Source organism: Tinamus guttatus, unplaced genomic scaffold (genome assembly GCF_059628265.1).
Source record: "Tinamus guttatus ecotype Peru unplaced genomic scaffold, ASM5962826v1 Tinamus_guttatus_pri_ptg000115l, whole genome shotgun sequence".
NCBI lineage: Eukaryota > Metazoa > Chordata > Aves > Tinamiformes > Tinamidae > Tinamus > Tinamus guttatus.
This window is the reverse complement of record NW_028288649.1, coordinates 3,603,563-3,625,457: the sequence shown is the minus strand read 5'-3', so window position 1 is coordinate 3,625,457 and position 21,895 is coordinate 3,603,563. Positions and strand designations below refer to the sequence as shown.

The window sequence follows — 21,895 nt, the reverse complement described above, 5'->3', positions numbered from 1 at the left end:
GCTGGAGCTACAGAGCCTTTTTCATCCGCTGCCAACATGGGAGTGATATGGCCTCCCTGCCGACCCGGGCTCCTGTGTTTTGCTTTTCTGATCATCCCCGTTCTGTTTCAGCAGACTGCTGCGGAAAGGGAACTGAAGTTTGTGGTCGTAGTAAGTAGATGGGGTTTCTGTTTCACTGTGGGGAATGCTCCAATGTGGTGGTGCTCTCGTGTTGAAAAGGTGGGCAATTGCTTTGTCTCTTTGTGCACTTGGAAAACAAAAACTTCTGCCTTTTGCTTACTGAATTTAAGGCCTTCTTAAAGAACATAAAATGCCCGGAGTTACAGAATTTTTCATCTACTAACCTCCGGTTATTACTTCAAGATAACTCAACCTCTTAGCTTTGTGGTGGAGTCCTGAGATCTGAGGTCTGGCTAACCTCTTCCTCCTCAGGTTAGCAGATACACAGTTGTGCAGCTTCAGAACTGGTGATTCTGGCCTACCTTCTTTGTGCTTGGAAGATGAATTTATGCATGGTATAGGGTGTTCTGTGATTTCAAAATAGAAGTCGCTATAAAAACAATAGTTTCCATTTCATAACAGCTGAATTGGCACAGCAGTGTACTGGAAAGCAGAAAATGGCATTTTATTGAGAGATTTGAGATACATGTTGCATTTACTACAATTAATTTGAGAACCGACTGTAATAGTTTTTTTGGTTTTGGACCGTAATAGTTTTTGGACTATTACTGGTTTTAACACAACTAGATATCACTTCGACATCAGTTTCTCCAATATGTCAGATAAAAAAAAACCCAAAAAGATATTAATTCAGTGAAGTAATTTAGATGGTGAAGGTTGTGATACTTAGAATACAAAGCTGGGGAGCTTGGAATTAACATTCATAAAAGAATTTTAAGATATTCTCCCTCTGTGTTCCTCTATTGGAGATATCAGGTGCACATGCAGATAACAGAAAGAAGGCCTGTGTCCAAATATAGCAGTGGAGTCCCCGTCCCTAGCAGTATTCAAGAACTGTGCAGCTGAGGCACTTGGGGACATGGTTTAGCAGGCATGGAGCGGATGCATTTATGGTTGGACTCGATCTTGAGGGTCTTTTCCAACCATAATGATTCTATGATCTAGCCCCAGAGAAGCTATTTCACATTTAATTATCTGTTGGCTGTGTTAGGTAGATGTGCCACTTGGAAAGAGGCTCAGGAAAAACCAGTTCCTACTCCTGCTTAGCCTCACTCTTGGACTAGACACTACATGATGCAGGAATTTAGCTCCAGTCATTCTAGTCCTAACAGTCTATGTCAGTACCCTTAAATGTTATGTCAATGGTAAGAGAGAGGCCTGGGCATACAGGTAGGAGGCCTGGGCAGTCAGGTGCCTTGGAAGATGAATTTCTCTGATGGGAGTGAGGCTGCTATTGAACTGCAGTTGTTACACTGCTCTGTCAAATGCTGGCCCTGCAGAACAAGTGGCAGGAAATGACATTGCAGAAATAAGAGTCTTCCTTGACAAAACCAGCTTTCTCATCACCTATTAAAAAAAAAAGGAAGATAGGACTTATAGAGTAATTCACTATATAATTATGAATTATGAAATTCTTCTTTAAACAGTTTTACTATTATCACTGATACCTTTCCTCAGACTGAGCAATCTGCCAAAAAGGTTACAATAGAGTGTTATTATCAGTATATAAATCTTTTTTCAAAACATGGTTTCTGTATGTTAATTTTATTTCCTGAACTACTCACTGATTGAATTTTTATAGGAAAAGTATTGATAGCATATTTTAGTAGGAGTTGGCACCAGAACATTTCACTGATATAATAGGATATAATAAGAATCAGACTGCAGCCAAGGTAAGTCTAGAAGACTTATTTCTGAGATAATTCAACGGCTATTCTCCAGCTTTACTCTCTAAATTGCTGTTTTCACCTGAGAACACTATTGCACTGTGAAAATGAGTCATAATGACTTTTTAAAACTTTCTTAGCAGAACTGCATAGGATAAAAATACATCTGTATGGGAGGAAAGAGACAAGGGTTCCCGTATGCTCACGTCCAGGACAGTGCTATGCTCTTGTGCTGTGCCTTGCTCTTTCTTCATGATTTCCATCTTCACAATTATTCTGTGTGCTTTGATAATTGGCCACAAGTCCTTTTGGCTGAAAAGCTGTAATTCAAACCATTTTCTCAATATCCTTTTCTAGTTTTCCTTCTTAGCGTAAACATTAACCTTCAGTGGGATTCTTCTGTATTGAATGTAAACTGCCTGCAACAGAAGAAAATAGGCAATATTTAGGACCATTGGGTATCCTGATTTATTGAGTCAGTAGAGAGAAGCACTGACCTGTAACTTCTACTCCCACATAGGCACTCTTGTCATCTGTCCTGTACACAAAGGGGTGGGGTTTCTGAGGGAGGGTGGTTTCATCAGGTCTTTCTTCCTGCAACTCAGGATAGGATCTTTGATAGGGTATGATATCTATCTGTCTAATAAACCCAAGTCATTTGAAACCTTGACTAGACATGTCCCTGTTTCTCCTGCATCAATAGTTTCCCTGAGCTAGTTGCATGGCTTTTTCCCCTGACCTGTTGTTTTCATTTCTATGGCTGGTTCCAGAAGAAGAAATACTTTTGTCTGAAGTTGGGTATGTCAGTATAAGTACCTGTCAGAGGCTCACTATTCCTCCACGTCACATAATTCACTATAAGTCATGGCACTTCTGAATGAGGATGTTATGTACATATATATATACACTATACATGCCATATTCTCAGTTCACCCTCTATCCTGCCCCAGTTTTATTCCAATGTGATTTTTCACCTGCCAGGAAAGGAAGCAATTTGTGGCCAGAGTTTGAGTCACATGGCCTTTGTGATCTATAGTGCTCACACTCACAGCATTAGGAAGAGAGAGGAGAGCCCCAAATCAGGCTCCATGGCTACCAAAGTTGAGGGAGTGGCTGTTTGACAGCTATCCATCCATTGCTTTCAAGAACTGATGGAGGTAAAATATTCCAAACAAAAGATGCTGGAGGGAACACACTGAGCAGGTGTGTTTCATGGCTTTTTTCTTCCCTCTATATCCCCTCCCTGCCCTCTCTTTCTTCTTGCTTTCTAGTGTCTTCTCTCCTCCTACATTCCCTCTCCAGTTCTTCCTGCTCTCTCATCCTGCCAGTTTCAGTATCTCCTGAGAGGTCAGGAAGGCAATCTGTATGCCAGGAGCTGCAAATGCTGAAGCACAGAAAATACCTTAAATGTATTTCAAAATACCTCAAAATGAATTTGAAGAATCAGCTCTGTTTTAACAAAATTTAAATCCTCTGAGTGTTGAGAAATACATACTTGATGAACAAGGTAAGCTTTGTAGGGATATACTTTTTTCTCCTAAGAGTAGGATAAAAAGAGGAACTTTCACACACAGCCTTTCTTAAAGTTTGGAATGAAATTAAAAAGAACAAACTCTTTTGAAATATAGCTGACCAACTGGATGAGTTATCCTTTTAGGTAAATGGCAGTTCATTGGGTCATTATTCCATTACCAGTTGTAGCTTAAGCAAAGCTACATTCAAAGCAAGCAAAGTCATTTTCAAAAATATTAGGCAACTAGGAGGTTTGAGCATGAGGAAAAATTAGCTAGCTAAGAAACTTGGTGCTTCATTTCCTATAAGCAGGACTCTGCTCTCAGCAGCATTTGTTTCTCTCTTTTCTTCCAGTTTAACATAACATAATATTTTATGCAATTTTATTAAGTTAACACTGTGCAATGTAGATGTAAAAATACAATCAAGGAATGGAACTTTTATCTGTTCCATATGGATCTTTAAAAAGTCCAGTGCTTTTCTGAAGAGAACAAACACCACTGCTTCTGTTTCTTAAGGATACAAAGAGGAAAAATAATCTTATTCTTATACCTCTCCAGTGCCCATACAGATGCAAATATCTTTGAATCTATATTTTTTTTGCCCTCCCATTCCTGTTGAGCTAAATTGCTGCTCTGTTGTGGCTAAGCAAATGTTTTTAGAGGTTAACTATTATGACAGTGAAATATACACTGACAGTTATATTCCATATTAAGTGTTATAAACTAGCATTTCAAATTTAATGTGTTTTCACTTATTTTACAGAAATAAAAAAGCATACTTTCTTTATTGAGCTTAAATCTATTACTCCATATCATGTAAAAATAGGCATTTCATCATGTCAGTTGGTTTGAGCAATTGTCAAGTACTCGTAAAAACACTCTTCTGTGAAGTTGGATACATTTAGCAAGAAAGCACCCAGCTACATTTTAATTGGGAATCTAACCTTCATTCCTTAGTGAAGCATCAGCTTGTTCAGAAGAGCTAATCAATTGCACGTGAGAGCTTTACCATGTCAGCATGGCAAAATATACCGAAGAAATAACCAATAACACAAGAGTTCCCCTCAGTCATCTTCCTTGTATCCAACTGGATCAGTCATCAGATATTGCAGCTCTTGGCCATTCCCATGTTCTTCAGAGGTAAACTGAGGAATTATCAAAAAAATTGTCTAAGATTCCAAATTGGTTAAAAAAAAAAAAGGCACAGGAAAAAGTTGTATAGAGAAGTAAAAACTAATCTTTTTAACACAGACTTTATGCAATTTAAGATTGATCAAATATCTTATTAATTCTGATAATCTGTTTTAGCTAAGAAAATCTTTCTTTTGTACATCAGAAATAAAACTTCAAAAATTGAACTAATGCTTCCTTTTTTCAAAGTTCATTTCATTTTTTGATAATATTTTTACTGTGATGGAAAACTTGAAAGTTAAAGCTTTTTGACTAATTTCCTTGATTTGTTGAAAAACATTCACAAGAGGCCAACCACATTTTCAGTGGAGTTTAATTACTAGCCACGAAAAAAAAAAAAAAAAACTTTTCTATATTGTTCTACATGGTTCGTACTCTAGCAAACCTTGCTGTCTACTTCAGAAGCCTTGAACACAAGGAGAAATCCAACTGGATTTGCCTTTCAAGGCTAGTAACTCCCACCTCTGAAATACCTGCTCTAGCAGCACTTTGTGCACACTGGCACACAGAGAGGCTGGAAAAGGGTGTGTATCCTAATTAAAACACTAAGCCAGAGCAGTTTTGTTTACTTAGGGAAAACACAAATGTGAAACACCCACCAGCAGGAGTGGCAAACTAACTAGCATGTACAAACCTCTCTGATGTTCGGGGAAGAATGATGTGGCCTAATGAGGCAATGGAGAGTATTAATTATCATTATGTTCTGTAGCAGCGAGGTATTATGGAATAGATGTCACTTTATGAACAAGTATACCATGCTTCCACATTGGCATTTTCTTCTGCAAAGTCAGGCCATGAGGTTAGTTATTTGAAAAGGCATATGAGCAGAGGCAATTTCTGGAACATGTGGATCAGCATCTTTGAAGACTGCCTGGAGCCCTGTCAATTCGTATTCCAGCATTTCCCTTCAGCTAAAACTTCCATTTTTAATAAATCTACACATGACAGAAAGGGGAAATCAGACTTTTTTCAGGACTCTTTAATTTAGGGCTGGAACTGTTTTGTATGCTGCCATAAAAATAAAAAAATGCTTATTAAAGGTTTCTGATGTGCAAATCACATTTCTATTCATACCACACTAGCATCCACCATGCTAGAGTGTCCAGCATAAGAAAGTGAGCAAATTTTCTGCTCTCACTCAAGTTAGTAGAAAAAAATCCTACTTTCGTGAATATTTTCATAAGCATATGCAAAAAATATTAGGAAACATTAAATAAGCTAACAATATAAATCCATACGTACACATTTACAAGATGCTGCTATGAAAAAACCCACAGTTGCAAAACATTTAAGATGTTTGTGCCAAAGTAATTAAATCCTCATATAGCACATCAGCAACTGGTTTAATAGTCAGAGATGCTGAGTGTCCAAAATTCAGTCAGATCTCTTGTCTAGATGCCTAGTTCTGGATCTAATCTGACCATTAATATATTGGCTGTTTCACTTTAAGTTCTAGGCAGAAGAGGCATCACTAAATTCCTATGAAATTATATCTACTCTTGCTTGTAAAGAATGTACTTCATTGACACATTGGCTAACCTTCTGCAGACTATTCAATATATTTATTTGAAAAATGGCACTGGAATTAAAGTTTTATCTTTGTCTTGCCAGGTGAGAAGGGAAAGCTAATGGTAATTACCTCATTTTTTTAACATTAATTTTATCAGGTTTTCCGACATGGTGACCGAACACCAATTATAAACTTTCCAACCGATCTACACAAAGAAAGTGAATGGCCCCAGGGATTTGGACAACTTACCAAGGTATGCTGATTTCCTTAATAAGATTTAATAATGCTACTACCATAAGAAATGTGCAGATTTTTGATGTGTGTCTTGCAAAACATGAGTAAATCCCAGCTAGTGATACATGGTATTAGTACTACTCCATAATTCAAACCTTTTTTATAACAATATTCATCCGCTGCTTCTACACTGTGACCTTGTTCATCAAAGCTATATGATGGTCTTCCTGCAAGCAACAACTTCCTGGACTGTGTGTGCATTCAAATAGATGGCAAATTTAAACATTATCAGTACTCATAAAACTCCTGAAGTCCTGATGGCCAAGACCCTTACGCACAGCACCAAGTGACAGGGTAGAGGAATGACACCTGCTCACCAGGTCAAATGATGAGTTGACATCTCATCATTCAACTGCAAACATCAACTCCCGAGACAAGAGGAGATTTGCAGAAAAAGGCTACTTCTGGGGACAGTCTTCTAATAAGGCTGCTTTCAGCCTGGAGCTTTACCCACATACACTTACTCTCACTCTGGCATCTCAACACCAGGCTTTAGCTCTTTCGCTATACTTCGCACGTGAAGTTCTGGAGCAGAGAGAGGCCATTCACTAAGTATATCTCATTACAATGGAGAAGTATTAATCAGAGACAACCAAGCATTTAGTGTTTAAAGTGAGACTTGACAAACTGTAAAATTCAGAGGCTCAGACAACACGTTACTATAGCCTGTAAGTATCTTATTATATACAAAGAAAAGGATTTTCTGCTTCAGGACAGCTTTTTGAGTGTTTTTTTTTCTATCTTTTTGGCAGCAGTAGTAAGGATGTACTTCTCTGGCAGCTAAAAGTAGAGAGTTCAACTCATAGCCTTAGAAGTGAATAATAGAAAAGACTGTGCAGTCTAAGACAACTGCAGGGCTACCAAGACAAAGTTGGAAGAATGCTTCTGAAGGCATAGTAATGTAAACCACAAATTCATCCCAATATTGGGGTATTGATCACCCTTTCTCAACTTTCACTGACTGACATACGCTTACAAGATCGATCCTAGGTAACTCCAGAAGCAACTACAGAGCTGCAGCTCTCTGGAAACAGTGTTTGTATAGAATGAGGCACATTTTCCTTCCTGCTGCACATGTCGGAGTCTTAGAATTTCAGAAAATATTTTCTCAAAGATAAAAATGAGTATTTCTGTTAAAAATTCTAGCTCACCTAGGTAATATGTTAGACACATGGTTAATGCTCACAAAGATAGATTGGTAAATACAAAAAAAAAGAAAGAAGAAAAGTGTATTAAGATTCTCCAATCTCCTTAATCTAAGATTCATCTGTATGCTCACTTCACAGACTGGAATGCAGCAGCTGTATGAACTGGGGCAGTACATGAGGAAAAGATATTCCAACTTTCTGAACAGCACATACAACCGGCAAGAGGTATGTATCACACCTGTCTGGAGGACATTTCTACAGCACAGCAGCACTATGGACTTGTGCTAAATAAAAACACATCATATTCCTTTCACTAAAACAAAATATAAGGCAACAAATTTTCTGAAAATCAGGGGGAGGGGGAAGTATGTCATGGTAAAAACAAACCTGTTAACATCATGCTCTTATTATGCTCCATAAATGTAAAAGCTCAAGTCTTCTACAACCTTTTTTCCCAGGACTGAACAGCTCCATCCCATCAAATGATTTGACAATTTGCCATAGTGACCCAAAACTATTTTGCCCAGTTTACACATGAAGATATTCACAGCCATGTGAAGGGCCACACTCACATATCTCATGCTGTGAGAAAGAGGTCTCAGATATGTTTGGAGGTGTGTGTGTGTGTCACATGATATGGATGCATCATGAGGAAAATTTTTGTCAACATAGGCACTGATGTAAGAACAAATTAGAAAATAGTTTTGCAAAGCTCCATGAGAGGTTTTGCTACCCACCAGGGTTACAACAGCCTTCATCCCTGGGATATAGGAGGTGGATCACATCAACATACCTCTGAATTTCAGAGGACACAGATATTCCTTTTTTCAAATCAAGTTTTTTATTCTTCTCAGATCAGTCTCAAGGACTGAAAAGGAGAAGGCAAGATTGATGAGCTGGACAGTTTCCCTCTTATTTTTAATACTGCCATTTTATCTTTAGTTTTATATCCAAAGTACAGACTATGATCGCACCATTATGAGTGCCCAGTCATGCCTTTCTGGCCTCTTCCCACCAACCAGCAGCCAAATCTGGAACCCTGAGCTTCCCTGGCAACCCATTCCTGTTCATATTGTGTCAAAATCATCAGACCGGGTGAGTAGCGGCTGGATACTTTCTATCATGCCTCAGGCTCTTCCAAAAGGGGAAAGGAGGAGGGAGCGGGAAAAAAAAAAAAAAAAGGAGAGAGAGAGAAAAGGTCTAAAGAGTATTTGCTATTTTCTTTGAGTTCATTCTAATAGAAAACATCAGTTGTTGATACTGGCAAGCAAGACTGTCACAGTTTAATTGTCATAGCTGACTGTAAATCCTTTCTCTATACTGCTGAACACCTGACTTGCGATACCACTTTCTTCGAGGCCCAGCTCTAACATTTCTCCTGGCAAGGGCACTTTTGGACAGTATTCTAAGCAAGTTGCCTGAAACCTTTATAGACAGCGTATACTTTCCTGAGCACCAATTAGCTTGAGAGGCTACTTAAAGAGCTTAAATTTGTCTCTTCTGCCCACCTTGGCAGCTTCATTTCTTCGTTTATTCAAGGAATGGAATTTGCATCAGCCACTGTAATGCCTCTCAGTTACTGCTTTCCTATTCTGGTAGCACTTAGGCAACTCAATTAAAGACAAGGATCCTATTATGCTCCATGCTATGCAAACAAATAAAAAAAAGCTGTAGTGCTTGCCTCAAGGTTCATAATAAGAGTAGACCTACCTAAATGATAGGTCTGACAGAAGTTTTGCTGTATACAGCTCTCCCTGACCAACAGGTTTAGATTTTCATTTCTTTGGCTCCTGTTATAGGGAACTAAGTAAAAGGTTGAACAAGGACAAAAGCTGTTGGGTGTTGTGGCAGAAAGACTAATTTTGTTCTGCTTTTGAGGGCAGAGTCACTTTGAGGAAATGCATGCATACAAAAGCTATTAAATAACTGCCTGCGCAGTCACCAACACCAGAGGAAGGATTCTGTCATTAGAGGTGGCTGCACCTGCCGGCCCACTGGCATTACTCCATTCAAAAGCCATGGCATTACTCCATGCAAGCAGGTGCAGGGAGAGGAGGTTTCAGCAAACTGCGTTAGAAACAACATGATTCAGCTTGAAACTTCCTTCTCTTCTTAAACAAAAAGGAGCATTGTCACTGTTATTTAAATGTGGAATACTGGAATACTAGGGGAGAGGAAGTTCTTACACCAGCAGACATGAAAAAGCATGAAAATGGTCAGTTCTTCAGCCAGAAGAAACCACAAAGTCCCCAAGGACACCACAGTACAGTGGTATGACCCATTTGGAGAAGGCAAGCTCATCTGTAGAATCTCTAGTATCCATCACTTCTGCACTCCCTAGGAGTGGATGTTGATGTGTCACTGAAACAACTCAAAATGCCTGTTAAATATGCAAACCACCTGGGGGAGAAAAATGAAATAAAAAACATACACAAAAAAAACTATCATTCCTTTGTTAAACCAACCAGATACTTGAGGGTTTTGAGCCACGAATAACACAAAATAGGAAGTTAAGACCAAATCCGATCCTGTGGAAATAAATAAATAAATAAATACTCTGTCTATATTTCAGCCACTGGGATCTATCAAGACCCAACAGACAAAAAGGGAGGGGCTTTATTAATAACCCAGAGAGGGGAATAATTATGCAACACAACAAGAGGAATATTTGTTATTGTGTAATTAAACAACATGTGTATTATTGTCTATTGGTGTCTGCTGTCAGCCTCACACATGATGCATTTTGATATATCAGATAGCAAAAAGAGGCCCTGGAAGTACATTTTGCTATGTTCACTCAGTGCAGAGCAGGCATTCTTGCCATTTCAGTCCTATTTAAGCCATAGATGTAAAAGTTAAATGACACATGGGTCTTCTTAGAAACCTCTCTACAAACTGAATTTCTCCATTCTATATTAACTCTCCTCCATTACATGATTTGTGCTATAGAATAAGTAGTACTGGGTCAAAAAAGTTCTGGAGATGTGACAAAATGCTGAACGAATGCAAGTTTATTTTGCTCACACAAAGAATTCTGAAGCCATAAGTTTTATATTGGCAGACTTTAGGCTAGCTCAGATGTCATCTGTCCTTCTGCCAACTGGCATAAAGGATATTTGCCAGAACAGAGTTTGACAGAGATGTGAGTCTGAATGATTCAGATCAAATATGTACGATTAGGTGAACTCAAAATGCACAAACTTGGAGTTACTAAACATGAAGCTGTGTACTTAGGCAAGACCAATGCTATTAGGGCATAGATTTTTGATGTTTCAGAAACAATTTGTCATTTTTTACCTGAGAGTTCTGTCCATTAAACTGTACTTATAATGCATACCATATTACAGTAGTTATCTCCAAAGCACTGAAAGCACAATATGTGGAGGGAGCATCAATTTGGGTTCCAAACTATGTGGAGTCCAGTTGCACCTACTGCAGTGCAGAAACTTAGGGAAATGGCACCTTTTTAAAATTCTTGTTTCAAAATCTTGATCGTGGAGGTCGAACCATTTCTCAAAGCAATCTTAAATAACTGCTTCCAGGCAGGATTTGCTAAACTGATGGAAATCAAGCTATCACAGCCCCAAGTTATCAATGCAAAACCAGGCCACCATAAACCATTTCTTACATTCACCAAATTCATGAACATAGTGTCTAAACAAACTGTAGCAGAGCCATGAATTTATTCCACAAATATAAAATACCTCAACAATTGAAAAGTAGGGTTGTGTTGATTAGTCCCAGAACTATTCTAATTTTCACTTCTCCTATTTCAGAGGCTGCATTTTCCTCTGAACGACTGTCCCCGATTTGACGAACTTCAGAATGAAACGCAAACCTCTAATGAATTTCAAAGTAGAATACAACCATACATGGTAAGACAAAATAAAAATGAAACAAGATTTAAGAAAAATGAAAGGATCCAACAGGTAGAAGTTATGTAACTCAATGGTATTTAGTGCTGTATGTAATTAAATTTCAATGAACCAAGGGGAGACAAAAAAGCTCAGGTGCATGCAGCAATTTCAAGTTTTACAGGGGAGCACAAAGCCAGTTATAAAAATCTGATCAGTATCCGGAAACTCAGGAAAATCTCAGTCTTCCTGATGTGACTTTCTAAAGGAAATGCTGCAAGAGAGAACTAAAGCATTCCCAACCTGGTAAACACTCTGAATAACAAACATATTACCGCAGTATCAGTGAATAACATGCATTTACACATTCTCACTCACTCTGGGTCCATCAGAAGAAGTGTTTCTGCTTTGACCCTGACCCACATTTTTGCAGTTAGTGATCCAGAATTCCTCCCTGCAGTGCTGCATTGGGCTGTGGCACATGGTGGCCATGGCTGTCCCAAGCCACCGGGCTCTTGGAGACAATAATGTTTCGCACAACAGTTACTACTGCTCTCGAGTCAGCCCATGATCCACTTGGGGAAGGCACCACCTCACTACCTGACTGCCTAAGCCAAATATTTTCTCTTTTTTTTCAGTTTCTTTCTAACTTTCTACCAGCTCTGCTACTCTGGATAGTCTCACTGTTCTACCTGTTCTTACATCTTCAAAGTAATTCTGTCCCTGTCATCAAAGATTTCTATGGGAAATGTTTTGAAACTTATTCAGTCCATTTGTAAAGGGAAAAGCAAAAACTAGTTTCCTCTTTAGTTTCTTCTTTTTTTCTCTTCCTGAGTTATTCACCTCCACTTTAATTTTCTGTTTCCTCGTCACACTTTCTCCTGCCTTCCCTTTCCCTTAGTGCCTTTCTTCCTCCTCACTTTTGAAGCCTTGGCGTGACTGAGGGAATCTCAGTCAGAAGCAGTCAGAAGGAGGAGAGAAGAATGGAGCAGAGAGAGCATCAAATTTAACCATAGCAGGGCTGACTACAAAGCAGTGGCTGAAAAAGAAATCATCATCTTTAAGTGGCTATAGAATGAGAACTGCAACCAAATCCTCCCTTACAGTGGGCTCACCTGTGTAAAATAAAAACACTGGAGTGTTGCCAGTTCAGATGCTTAATGAATCTGTATTCATTCCACAGGTAGTGAGTATTTGTGCTGTATTCTTTTTTTTTTCCCTAGGATTTTTTACAAACGATGGCAGTTAACACAGGACTTGAACTAAACAATCTTAAAATACTGGACAATTTCGAAATCTGGAATACATATGACACACTATATTGTGAGGTAAGAACAGCGATTGGGACTGGGGGAGAAAACTCCTAAGATGTGCTTCAACTAAACCCTGGCAACTCGGTTTCACAGGAATGACTGGCTTGCTTTCCTGCCTTTCTTGCCTTGAAGTCAAGTTCTACTTTAATGCTTTGGTTAAAGATACCCCAAAAGCATGGACTAAATATTGGAAAAATGCTGTCCACCTGTTTCCATTTGGTGTTTTAACCCTAAAGCCCTAGTGAAGAAATCCATTCCCTTTGTTCCCTTATTTTCCTTCCAAGTAGAGTTATTTGAGTGTGTTGACTAGGATGTATTTATGGGTTTTAACAGGAAAATGAAACTATTTGCTTTAAATTTGCAATGAGTAAACATAAGAATCTTCAGATAGGTGTTGAAAATGAGAAGACAGATTATGATCTATTGGTTAGAAAGTTATGAGATAATGATTGCTTTTCGTGAATGCAATCAGACTGCTCCCCTGTATGGGATGATTCCAATTGCCCTCAACTAGTCATTAATGGCAGCATATAAAGCTGAGCAGCTGTTGAATGCACCCTCCACTCACTGATGCACTTAGACACTTTAAGAGGCTACTGTTATATCTAGTCATTGACTGGAGAGTGACACTTTTCTGTGAAGGGCCTGTCATGGACCTGGTACCTGGTCCACTGCATGGAAAAGGCAGGACAAGCTGGAGCTAGGTTATACTCTGACAATCCGGAGTTAGAGGAAGGAAAGAGAATGTCTGCAGTCTTTCATGCTTGCAAAACCACAAAGGAGTACCACTACAGCAAGAACACTTTATACTTGGAAGGGATCCACTTCACATGGGTATTTCCCCTCTTCCAGATCATCCATTTCAGGTTGATCCCCATTTCCACAAAAGATATTTCACTGGGCAAAGAATTACAGACTGCCTCAGAGAATCCAAAGTAGTAATGACGAGTGGGGATAGCGAGATGGAAATCAGTGAAAGAAATAATATAATTTCGCTTTCATTTGTCACCAGGGTATTCACAATTACAGTCTCCCTGTCTGGGCCACCAAAGATGTAATGGACAAGATGAAAAATCTGGCAGAATTGTCCTTATTGTCATTATTTGGAGTTTATAAAACAGAAGAGAAGTCACGACTCCAGGGAGGTAAGTCAAGAACGCACAGCTTCCAGAAAGGAGGACGCAAAGCTTACAATAATATACAGCATTCTGTCACCCACACATGTAAAAATATTGATACAGAACCCCAATTTGTAACTAACAGCATTAGATATTATACTAAGCATGCAAATATGTGTTGAACACTAGCATTTGGATGGGTGAGATATCGAAATGAGGTATAGACATGAATACTTTTAATTGTCCTGAAGATAACTAAAGACACTCAAATAGGCACTCAGATAGATTAAGACTTAAAGAAATCCAAGGAAAAATGAGCCCCCAAGGGTTTGATCTTTATTTGTCAGATGCCAGCATAGATTGAGCTTAAGATCCATTTTTTCAACAAACATTCCAGTTATTTCCTGCACATTGTTTTCCCTCTGATATACTGGTTATATACTGCAACAAAACTTTGGCAACACATTATTAGCTCTCTGAGAAACTGATGTAAAGCTGTTCCAAAAACAGTCTGACCGGAATGCAAGATGAGAGATTCAATCTATACTGCAAGCGCTAGGATCATTTCTTTGTTCTAAGGGCACTGGACAAGACCAGGACATTCATCATGCCACCTCCAAGCACCCTTAGGAAGGAAACTCGGACAAGTGAGCTTGAATATCCACAGTCTGGACTGTGGATATCTCTTTAACACACCTATCCCGCAGTCATGACTTAGCTGAAGAACGATTAGCAATCTCAGCACCTAGGCATATGCATCACTGGATCAAGCAACACAGCAATAATTACAGTCTCTAACGCCCACCAGCTGGTAGCTGGCCATATCATGTGGTCGAGACTTATTTTTTAGCATACAGGAACATATCAGTTATGCCCACTTTCCCTCAAATAGTATAACATGAATCTCTGCTGCCCTTGTCCCTTTGCCTTTAAGATATATCTGGACCAGAGAAGGAGTGTGAAAGAGCTTTGAAAAAACTACTGCATACTGAGTGGCTTGTTGGAAGTAAACTGTTAAAAACATTCCTTCCAAATCTAGAGAGGAAGAAGCCAGCACAGCTCTCACTATTACAGAACTCCAAACAGACCACAAAAAGAGGTCTTAGCATAACAAAACTGGAAGTGCCATTAGTGCTGTTCTTGGGGTAGTTCTATCTGATTTCTGTAAGTCCTGTAACTTCAGCTGACATGAATGATGTATTTCACTTCTACAATATCTTCTCTATAGATATGAATTTGTGTTAAGCTAAAAATGAGTAAGAGGCCTGAGTAGATGTTCCCTGTTTGACACCCCAAATCTTTTGCATTTTTGACCTTCTATGTACATGCTCTTTCTTTACTTTCTTCCTTTTTTCCTACCATCTTTTCAAGGTGTCCTTGTGAATACTATTTTAAAAAGCATTAAACAAGCTGCTAATTCTTCAAGAGAAAGAAAAATGGAGGTCTATTCTGCAGTAAGTATCTTCATCTTTCACAAATGTTGTTATGATGCTACTCGTAAAAGACCCCAAAAGCAAGTAATATGATTGATCTTGTAAATTAAATAGAAGAATAATATAATTTGGTTCAATTCAGCAAACAAGCTGAATACAAGACACTATAAGAATATAGCATGACCACAGGTTGCCAATTTCAGTCAAAATGTTCTTAGTAGAGGTATATAGGTATTTTAGCATACATTCTTTTACTGCAGCATACGGACGTGGTTTCTTTATGTTGCAACTTCCTTTAAGTGTTCCATGCCTAGAGCTGACATGTCGCAGAACTTCAGCCGTGCATCCAAACCCATCTTCTTCTTAGGAAGGAAGGAATGGTACAACTAAGGATTTTTTTTTCTTCATTTTAGTGGATGAACAGGGCCATTTGTATCAAATCAAGATCCGTTTAACTCATTTATCATCCCGTCTCTGACAATAGCCATCAGCAGGGAAGAATGTAAGAAAAAAGCCAGCAGAGTGATGCTTCCCCTGATGTAGTCTTCCAGCAATCTGCGGCTTAGGGATTTCCTGGGACAGAATCTGTGTCTATGTGTTTAATAGCCCTTAATAGCCTTTCTTCCAGCAATTTTTCTAATCACTTTTTTAATGTATTTGTACTTAGGCCTCTGCAACATCTTGTGGCAATGACTTCTGAGGCTCACTTGTTAAAAGAAAGAAGCGTTTCCTTCTTTTTTTTTCTTTTTTTTTCTTTTATTTTTTGTTTGCGAAACTTAATACTGGTTTAGTTCCCTCCTAGCAAATGTGTTATGAGAAAAGGAGAACAGTCATTCTTTATTCACTCTTCCTGGATCACTCATGAATTTATTATTTCCAGCCATACCTTTTCTGTCTTGTCTTTTCCAAGAGTCCTAACTTATTTAATATTACTTCTATAAAAACTGTTCAATATCTTAAAACTTTCTTGCTACCTTCTATAGCTCTACTACATTCTTTTTGAGAAAGAAAACCAGGAAGTGCCCCGAATTTTCACTGCTGTAGATGGTTGGGTGGGTAATTGATCATGAGATTCACAAACAAAGATTTTATTGCATAGAAAGAACAACAATTTTAGAAGTTGGTGAAAGGAAGGAAGTGTCATTATATCCAAAAATTTGTCTGCTAAGTCTAAAATGAGTACTTTTATATTCACTTGAAATGCCATGGGATGGGGACTTTATACTGCCCTATTCTGAGTAAAGTACCAAAGTTAGTCCTGGAATGAACAGCACAACTGAAGGGAGTAGCAGCAAAATACACTTAAAACTACATGTACTTCTCAGCGTACAGATTGGCTTGCCTTCCTGCAGTATCTCCATATTCAAAATAATTGCCAAGGTAAAAGATGCAGACTGAAGCAATTCTTTGGAAGCATCTCTGCTGTCTGTTAACACATTTTTTTCCAATCGTGAATACACCAAATATGTTCTTATGGTCAAATTTACACAGGTTTTTGTTTTATCTGGATTGCCACTCGCTTTCTACTCTCTTCTCTTTATGTCGGACAAATGAGGAGTTCAGTTTACTGAATTTAAAAGGATGCTTCTTTTTTCCCCCAATAGCACGACACCACAGTTGGGGCCCTCCAGATTGCTCTCAATATTTTCAATGGAAAGCTGCCACCATATGCTGCTTGCCAGTTTTTTGAGCTTTATCAAGAAAGCAGTGGGCAAGTATCTTCTCACCTATGCAAAAGCAGGGAGTATTTCGTATTTTGTTCCACCCTTCCCTCCCTGGGAATTGGCTTTTCCCCAAATACTGTAAGATAGAAATGTATTATAAACTGATACTTCACTGAGCAGCTCCCAGGCACAATATTACATAATAAACTGTAAAAATCATGGTTACTGTAGGTGCATGTATCTGTGCACTTTGAAAGACAATAAGAAGACAAAAAGCAGGCCTTACCAGCTGGAAGTAAGTAGGAAGACAAACTTTCCTGCTTCTTCACATAATAGCAACAGTATTTCCAAGATGTCTCATAAATTCCAAGGTAAACCGATTAGCTTACAAGAGTCCGATGCTTTTGCCATTCAAGGGCAACAGTGACCTGTGACCGGTGACCTGTACAGTCACCCAACTGGGTTTGGCAAACCGGGATTTGCAGATGTCTTTCACAAAAGCCTCCATTCATGAAGAGCAGGTTTTAGTACAGTGTGAGAGGGGCTATTTGAAACATTCTGGTGTCTCTGAGTAGGAAATTTCCTGTTTAAGAGCTTCCTTTTTTTTCTAATCTGTTAATCAGACGGTATAGCATTGAAATGTATTATCGGAATGATACCTCAAAGGATCCTTACCTCCTCACTCTGCCAGGATGCACCTCTTCTTGTCCACTTGAGAAGTTCGCAGAACTTGTTTCTCCTATGATTGCAGAAAACTGGTCAAAAGAATGTGGAAAGAAAGATAAAATGAAAGGTAGTGTAACAGCTATGTATTTTCTATATAAGGCATGTAAACAGAAGTTGTATTAATGGATCCAATTTTTTATCATTCATATAATGGACTGATCCCCCTTTAAGGAGTTTGGACCAGCTTTACCCCTAGCAGGGAAGGCAGATTTAAATTAAATTTCTCTGTGAATACAAAGGGTATTGCCAACCAGTGGGAAGGCAGTGCTCTTACTGGCAGCACCATGTAGTGAGCACCATGTAAGGACATGGCCAGAACTAGATCTCCTGCAACTGAAACTGTCAGACAGAAATGAGGGTGCGGGCTCAGTGGAAGGAGCCCAGTACACATTGGGTGCATCAGAGCTGCTATAGATAGGAAGCATAAATGACTTCCACGTGCTTGGTAACTTTGATGCAGCTGGACTTCTGGCATATGTGCTAGATACACTGTGGATACCTTAGCCTCCGCTACATATCAGCAGTGCAGCTGATCCACAGATACAGAAGTTATTTGCCTTGGAATACCAAGAGCAGACAGATGCTAAGCTTGGCCAAATTCTCCTTCTCTTGCCTGAATATTATTTCCAGGAAGGAGGTGAGAAGCAAGGGAATACATGCTCTTTTCTGATAGTCCTGGTCTTTCCCTGTTCTTAAGGATATTTAGTGTTCTGCTGATCCCTCATAAAACTCCTGCTTTGCATTAACTACACATGAGATGTCATTCTTGCTCTGAGAACACCTAGGGCAGGAAGCTATGCAAATATTTCTAAGACCAAAATATATGTATTTTTACTTTTGTTTCATAGGTCAGCAAATGCAAAGCAAACTTTAACCATAAAAGTATTGCCATTGTATATGTTTGTCATTAGATTGTTATCTCTGTGTCTAAGATGTCGTACATTTACACCTTTCCTTAACACACTTCTCCGTTACTGTGTTTTCTTTGCAGATATGTTTATAGGATTTGATGTTGCTGTTGGCTTGTTGTTCATTGTTGACCTTGTGTTGCTCTATCTCCTTTACCATTACGGGCGCTGCAGGCGCAGAAACAATTATCAAGACCTCTAAAGGAGAGGCAAAAGAATGAAAGAGAGAGCAGCTACATATTCAGCTTCTCTGGTTTTTATCCATCAGTTACCTCTTGCCAAGTCAATCTGCAAAGCATATTCAATAAACCTGAGAAGTACCTGTGGCCTGTCTCCTAAAAGACTAAAACATATGCAGTAAGATATACCAATAGCAATAAGTACTGTTAAGAATTTTCTTTAGTGGGAGGATGAACTATTCCAATTCCTATATTTACATTTTCCACTATTATTAATGATTTCTTTCTTGCCCTGCTCAGAGCCTTTCTTGGAAATCAGTCAGTAATGTTTTTTCTCAAATTCTTACAAATTACTGTTTTGTTGATGTGCACGGATATGTTTTCAGCAAGCAAATTGTCAATGACTGTGTGAAAAAGATTTGGACCAATGCTTGGATATACAGTTTCTGCATTTAATCATGCAAATCTATGCATGGTTTCTGACCTTAGCCACCAGCTAATAAAAGCTGTCAGCCTGTTTTCAAAGAAACTGTGCTACTGCAGCTCTCACTGAGGTCAGCAGAAACTGGGCTGCTCTGTCACATACCCAGGTGCCAAACAAGAAGCTTAGCACACCAGGTCAGGTCTTGGTCAGGGTCCAGAGTTTCAATAACATGGATATAACTAAATACATTGAAATCTATTTTCTGTTGTTATATATCTTTCCTGTTAATCTGAACCTTCGATCATGAATAATCCTCCGCATTGCATCTGTTTCCTGATTCCATGAGTGCCTCTGTCTTGCTTCAGCTCCCTCCTATAACCTCAGCTACTTTGAGCCACTCTTTGAATGTTCTTCCAACTATGGCTCTACTTCTCACCTTTCATTTCAACTTACAATACTTTCTCCTTGCTCAGCTCAGAATGGCTTACATGCAAGACATGCACTGAAAGACAGTGATTCTGCTTTTTCTGTGTTGATTTCCTCTGCGAACCATATTTTGTTTGTTTAGACTGTAAACTCCTAAGGAAAGGGAATTTGTTTCCATGCTAGTCTCTAGGATCATAAACTATCACCGTAAATTACTATACAGTACAAAATATTGTTTATTATCAAGGCTTCAAGGAGTGCTAGACCTTTATCCCATGGTCCTGTAGAGGATACTGTGAACCACATAAGACTGCCGTGGAGAAGCCTTTTTTAAATCGACATCTACACGGAGAGGTACCACAGAGAGTCCTGCTGATGTACAGAAATCCAAGGAAAGCTGAGAGATGGAGCTGTTCATCTCAGGCACAGCATCACACCAACATGGATACACTGCTTCTGGGCTGACTTTGGCTCGCATCTTTGGCTTTCAGCTTGGAGCACAGGAGCCTGGATCAGGGAGCACTCATCTACAGAGACCCGTAGTCCTGTCCTCAATCTCTGCAAGTGCTACTCCATTTACAGCTCTTGTAATTGCCATGGAAATGCTCTCTCAGAAGGCAAAAGATCTCTTTCCCTTCCCACCACTGCAGTAACTTCATTAGCACTTCTACAGGAACAGAGAGAAGATCTGATCTGTCTCCTGTTTCAGAATGGAACCGCGCAGGAATAAACAGGACCCACTATTATCTGAACACACCCAAGGACTGCAATTCTGTACCATCCTTGCACCATCACTATACAACACACTCTCCTGTCTCTTCCACAGACCCAGATGACTTCACAGAATTATTCCTCAGAGCACATGGAAGTACCAGTGAAGCACCCAGATATTAGAGCCCTGGATGCATTTAAATTGGATATAATTAGATGCTGGATACTAAAGAGCATAAATCAAATGGAATAGCAAAGACTTGTGGGAATATAGCAAGCATCTTTCCAAGCATCATCGCCTGCTTCAGCCGCTGAGGACTTTAGCTTTTGAAGCAATGTGTCCCACTCCAGTAACAAGCTCTTTCTAGTATCCCTGATGTATCCATTATGTCTATTTTGGGAAATGTCATAATCAAATAATAGGTTTGATCCCTCCATGGAGAGGATGTTTTATTGTATAATAGCTTGGGGCAAAGCTGTCAAAAAGATGAAAGACTGTGACTTAAATCTGTTGTTTTGGCTGCATCAGCTTCACAGATTGCAACTAGTAGTTCTGATCCTGTGTGCAAAGACTTAAAAGTTTTAACTGCAGTCAAAAGTGTTATAGCAGCTCTAGGAAACAAGCCTGAACTGAATTGGTTCCTGTTAGCACTACACTCACACAGCTCAGCACAAACAGCAAAACTGAATCTAGATCCTATATACATATATTCAGTGGATACCTCAGGCTGAGCTCTCTTTCACATTGCTGCTGGTACTCACTTAAACCTAGACCAGGTATGTTTTTGTTAGAGGCAATCAGGCGCTTGACAAATGAAGATGTATCATTGACTGATAACATGTAGCAAGAAGAACTGTCTCTGAGAAATCAGGCAGTCGATTAGTGGTACTACACAAGAAGCAGAATGGGGTGTGTTTTTCCAAGATCGCTTCTTACAAAAAGAACTCCCACAGAAAGTAAAATACGTTGTGATTTTGAGACATCTTTTGTGGTTTATGCTACTTAAGTCTAAGTTGAAATCATTAATACAGCAAGCACAGCCATCTGACTTCTAGGATATTATTGGCTCACTGGGGAGCACTCAGGTTCATCTGCCCCTGCCAATGTGTGTACAGCTGATCCAAAAGATACTGCTTTCTCAGGTGTGATAATACACAGCAAATAGCATTGCAAATACACTCTATTAAAAAAATCAGATCAGTCCAAAAATCTTGAGTTTGAGTTAAACTCCAAAAGATAAGGTTTTGTTTCTGTGTTTCCTCATAAAAAAAGGCTAGAAATTCTTCTCTATACAGAAATATTTACAGTGATAGAATCTGAGATTGCTAATAAGGTTAGATGGTGGTTTATTCCCAGACATATATAATCTTGGCCTTTAGGAATCCATGTAGAACTATCTCAGTAATATTACATAGCATTGCATTCCAGGCATGAAATGACTGAGAACGCTATTCTCTTTAAAATATTTCTTGTCAGTAAAGATTGAGAAGGTGGACATTTACCTACAGAGGGTTAGCTTTACTGATTTATTCTATAATACTTCATCATAAGTTGCCACGTATTAACACTCAAATAAATATAGCTGAGTTGCTGCTGATATATCAGCAAGCGCCTTGAACGATTATATTACAAGG

At 39.0% G+C, this 21,895-nt stretch overlaps 1 protein-coding gene across 1 annotated transcript; it reads left to right on the top strand.

Moving 5' to 3' along the window:
- Positions 1–36: 36 nt before the first annotated feature.
- On the top strand, positions 37–18,722 carry ACP3 (acid phosphatase 3). Its single transcript, XM_010220279.2, has 11 exons — positions 37–150; positions 6,220–6,315; positions 7,643–7,729; positions 8,447–8,599; positions 11,281–11,379; positions 12,582–12,686; positions 13,684–13,816; positions 15,161–15,243; positions 16,827–16,933; positions 17,510–17,679; positions 18,604–18,722. The coding sequence occupies exons 1-11, from the start codon at positions 37–39 to the stop codon at positions 18,720–18,722; spliced, it is 1,266 nt and encodes a 421-aa protein (XP_010218581.2).
- Positions 18,723–21,895: the final 3,173 nt, after the last annotated feature.

Excerpts from the sequence above, each read along its gene's own strand:
- ACP3 (XM_010220279.2), top strand. The coding sequence starts at position 37 with ATGGGAGTGATATGGCCTCCCTGCCGACCCGGGCTCCTGTGTTTTGCT. Across the intron at positions 6,316-7,642 it reads GATTTGGACAACTTACCAAG|ACTGGAATGCAGCAGCTGTA; the intron begins GTATGCTGATTT and ends CTCACTTCACAG. Across the intron at positions 11,380-12,581 it reads GTAGAATACAACCATACATG|GATTTTTTACAAACGATGGC; the intron begins GTAAGACAAAAT and ends TTTTTTCCCTAG.